The 4,790-nt window shown below is 38.6% G+C and overlaps 1 protein-coding gene across 1 annotated transcript; it reads right to left on the bottom strand.

The window, feature by feature from the left end:
* Window positions 1-532: 532 nt before the first annotated feature.
* On the bottom strand, window positions 533-2,712 carry LOC140074531 (gamma-crystallin-4-like). Its single transcript, XM_072119504.1, has 3 exons — window positions 2,633-2,712; window positions 1,921-2,163; window positions 533-846 (listed from the first exon to the last, which is right to left on the bottom strand). Exons 1-3 carry the CDS (start codon window positions 2,639-2,641, stop codon window positions 571-573), a joined length of 528 nt encoding a protein of 175 aa, XP_071975605.1. The 5' UTR covers window positions 2,642-2,712; the 3' UTR covers window positions 533-570.
* Between the last annotated feature and the right edge of the window lie 2,078 nt (window positions 2,713-4,790).

Raw genomic sequence — 4,790 nt, 5'->3', positions numbered from 1 at the left:
AGTCTTTATCTGTGCTCTACATGTTGATTTAGACCATCCATCAACAGTTTGTGTGGAGTTTAGTAACTCCACCCACATCACATGGCCATGCCTACAAGGTCTCGTAGTCAGGTTCAAAGTTCAAGTCCAGTTTCACCAACAGGTGATCAAGGGAAGGCAGGAACGGGGACAAGGAACAAAAGCAGGGAACACAGGAATCACAGAGGAAGCTTTCTCTCATTGCTAGGTAGTTCAAAGATGTCAGGGAGTGATGATAGCCGCCGGTCTTTTTGGAAAACCTGAAAGTGCCGACGCCAATCAGCGGTGCACTGGCCCTTTAAATCATTGATTGCCGGTGCTCCTAGCTGGGACCGGAACATGGAGAGGTGAGTCCGGGCCTGGGGGAATGGCGCCAAGGAGAGGGGCACGGGTGTGCCCGCGATTACATGGATTGCGGGGCACCCGTAAAATTTTCCAATTAGCAATCTTATTCTTATTCATCCTCATTACAAAAAACAAAAACATACAGTTTATTATATTTTTTTTAAATGTTTATTGTGTAGCAGACACAAAATCTATCAATGGATACGTTTAATAAAATTGGTGGACTCTTCTGAAAGATCCAATTTTGGCATTCAGAGCTCCCCAGTCGGAAAACCTCTTATACTCTCCAGGTCTCAGGTAATACTGACGTCCCTTATAGTTGGGCTCCTCATAGAACATCCAGTGACCATCATGTACATGACAGGAGTTAATATCATGGTAGCGGAATCTCTCATAAACATGGGGGCAGTCTTCAGAAAACTCCATCATTTGTCCTTTAAAGTCTCCTCTCTCATAGATCTTCATTTTATAAGAACCATGGTGCTTTAAAAAAAACATTAAAATAATTATCACAATTATTCAATAAATGATTAAGGAAATCTACAATCAAAATCAAGCAGGGGCACTTACTTATAGATCCAGGCAATGTGACTGTGGTCATCTTCTTGTATATATTATCCACAGTCTCCTTCATTTTAAAAGGAACTTTTAAAATGATCTTCATGAGCCTGAAGGTCTTCCTGTCAGTTTGCATAACCCTTCTGTGCTGCAGATTCACAGGCTGCTAGACTGTCACACCTTGCCCCTTTGCTCCTGTTCACCACTTCCCCTCCCTTTGTCTGAAGTAATCTCATTGCAGTACAGTAAGTCTCAGCACACAGTGGGAGGGGTAAAAAGCCCTGTGAACACTGTAACAGCCCATGAATCTGCAACACAGAGGGGTTCTGGAAACTACCCCAGTAGCCCGTCAGGCTACTTGAACCTTATATGTTTTTATTACACATTGTAACTAATAAAGCTAATTTACTCACTTTCTTATTATACTGTTATTTTGTATCCTATTCCTCTGTTTTCTTTTGTTTGTTGGGTATATATTCATATTTATGAGGAGGACTCTCTGCGTAACTTTTCCATATTGGCATAGGTTAGCTTTAACCTTTAGCACATTGATATTAAAGGTCACTAATTTTCCTTATATGATTGTCTGGCATCAGGCTTATTAGCATAATTTAAAAAGTTAATTCAAGAAGAAAGGAGACCATGGATAACAAATATAAGCATTTTATCCTTTAAAGCTGATACTGAACACAGAATACTACTTAGATAATAGCTATAATAAGTAAGTACACTACTGTGTACTAGCATCATAATTTTGGTAAACCTAGTCCAAAGTTGTCTAAGACTTTATACTTACTTTACTTTTTATTTATAATATTAGATGGTTGATGCTGAATAATAGATTTGGTGCATCCTAAGACTACTATTTGCCTTAATTTGAAAGAATTTTGAGAAATATTCTTAGATATATTTATCAAAGAATTATTTTTAGTATTTCTGATGCAAAATAATACAGTGTTACTGTTCTGTGATCAAAGAGATCCAGTATGTGGTACATACCTGTGGTGTCAGACGACAAGACCTGATGGAATCATTGTAGCCCATCCACTGATGAAAATCAGGGTATTCACCTCTCCATAGGTAATATTGATGTCCTCTGTAGTTAGAGTGCTCATACAAAATCCAGTTGCCACTTTCTACTCGGATGGAGTTACAGCGGTTGAAATAAGATGACATATCAGTACAATCTGAGCTGCATTCATAGCAGCGGCCCTGAAAGTTTCTCTCTTCATAAAAGAAAATCTGAAAAAAAGAAACACAGAAAGTTAAAGATATTGTACAGTTTTGGAAAGGTGTGTCTGTTTTCTTAAAAAAAAAAAAAAACCCAGAGCTTCACATTGTTGTAATGAGGCTTAGTTGGATTTACTTTAACAACAACTGTTAATTTGTTAGTAGAAAAAAATAGTAGCAATGAAAAAACACTGTAAAACTCCCTTAACATAAAAAAAAACTGGTTATAATAAGTGCTTCTTATTAACAAGCTTAAATTTCTTGCAGGTCATTCTGGGATTTTTATATCATCATAATATAAACTTACAGTCCACAATTTTATACAAGAGTACAAATTCCTGTACTTGTACAGACCCTGAACCAGCCTTGGTTATCAGAACAGCTATTTCTGTACATAGGAATATGCTACAACTTGAGAGATAACATAATTTTGTCATGTAACCCAGCAAACAAACATAGCAGTTAACGAAAATGTTCTTACTTTTCCCATTTTGAAGCAATGCTAAATGCCAAATGCTTGATGCTAAGTGATGAGCAGGAAAAGGTCTTTATATAGTGCTGCCGTGCTGTGGCCTGCAGACTCTGCATTTAAAGGATAATTTGCTTTTTGTCTACTAAGGAAAATGTATAGCTATTGTATTTTTTTCTTTCTCTTGTATATACTTTTGCCTAGTCACACTGGAACCTACTCTTTATTGTCACATAAAAAAGAACAGCCAGAACTGAAATTTAACAATTGAAATCTATGGCAATGCAGTTTATTCTTTATGTATTGAGATATATATGTTTTCAAGATTTTTAAACAGAGAAACAAAATCTTTGCCATTAATTTATATATTGATTTGTGCAAATCTTCCAATTTGCAGACTGAGCTATTCTTTATCTTAAAAAATATTATCTAGTCGTCAGCTGCAAGCTGTCATTCTAGTTTGCACGCCGGCAATGGCATACACTATAACGTCAGCGAGCGGCTGACGTCATGGTGCCTGCAACCGACCAAACGGAGACGCAAAGCCAATACCAGAGCTTCGATGGACATAAGAGAACCGGCCTCGGGGGGTTGCATCGGAAGGTGAGTAAACTTTTCGTTTTTTTCCTATATGTTTTATACTGTGGGCTATATAATGGGTGGGCAGGGCTGCAGGCTATATACTGGGGAGGGGAAGGGATGCAGGCTATATACTGGTGGGCTGGGGCTCCAGGCTATATTCTGGGTGGGCTGGGGTTCCAGGTTATAAATTGGGGAGGGGCAGAGTTTGCAGGCTATAAACTGGGGGGCAGGGGCTGCAGCCTATATATTGGGGGAAGGGACAGCAGGCTTTATACTGGGGGCAGGGGCAGCAGGCTATATACTGAGGGACAAAGGGCTGGCTGTATTCTGGGGGCAAAATGCTGGCTGTATAATGGGGCAAAGGGCTGGCTGTCTATATTCTTGGAGCATGAGCTGGCAGGCTAGATACTAGGATTAAACTCGAATCAATAGGTTTTCACACTTTTTTGTGTTAAAATTAGGGGTCTCGGCTTATACTCGGGTAGGCTTTTACTCAAGTATATACTGTAAACATCAACATTATAAACAATACACAGACCTTAAATAGCTCAATGGGTGTCCACAATTAAGAATTAAAGGCAATTAAGAATTAAAGGAACATTTATATCTTCTGCATCCCTACATACTTATATATGCATACATAAGAAACATGGATTGATGTTTGACTGTATGTTTTGTTCTTTCTCTTACAAATCAAAACATAAAATAGCACACATAAAAATACTCAAAAATCATGAAATTATAAAGCAATCATAGCCTGGGTTTTTCCCAAAATTAAACCCTCAAGGGCTATAAATGCTGCTAACACCTGTATCTGTATACACAGATAAGAATATACACTATGAAGCACATCATTTTTAGCTTTGCCTTTTCTGCTTTGAGACTTTTCATGGTACACATCACCTCTAAATTTTTTCTACCTTTAAAATTCCCCATACTTGAGATTGACACGGTCTTATATGGGTTATTGCATTTCTATTTTTTACCTCCACATCTCTAATATTTAGTAACTTTTAGTTTACATTATTTTTGTTTACAATGCTATATAAGGGCTTTTTTCTGTTTAACACTACTGCCTAGTGTTCAGTACTGCCTAGTGATGGCATTATATATTCTATGTAGGTTACTGTGAATCTGGAAAAAATTCAAAATGTGTAGAAAAACGCATTTGCACCAATTTCTTTTGGACATAGTTTTTATGGCTTTCATTGTATGCACCATTGACACATCAAATTTATTTATTGGGGTGGTACGATCATGGTAATACCAAATTTATATAGGTTTTTATTTTTTTTATTAATAGGGTGGGAAATGCATTGGTCACAGCCTCCAGCCAATATAAAACTGACCAGCCCATATCCCACAGTATATAGCCTGCCAGCCACTGCCCCCCCGTATATAACCTGCCAGCCACTGCCCCCCCAGTATATAACCTGCCAGCCCCTTCCCCCCAGTATATAACCTGCCAGCCCCTTCCCCCCCCAGTATATAGCCTGCAAGCCCCTGAAGTATATAGCCAGCCCAGTCCCCCATTATATAGCATGCCTCCCCATGCCTCCCTATAGCCTACCAGCCCCTGCAGTATATA

The sequence above is a fragment of the Engystomops pustulosus genome, chromosome 8 (assembly GCF_040894005.1).
Source record: "Engystomops pustulosus chromosome 8, aEngPut4.maternal, whole genome shotgun sequence".
In the NCBI taxonomy this organism is placed as follows: Eukaryota; Metazoa; Chordata; class Amphibia; order Anura; family Leptodactylidae; genus Engystomops; species Engystomops pustulosus.
The sequence above is the reverse complement of the archived record's forward strand: the minus strand, read 5'-3'. Positions and strand labels throughout refer to the sequence as shown.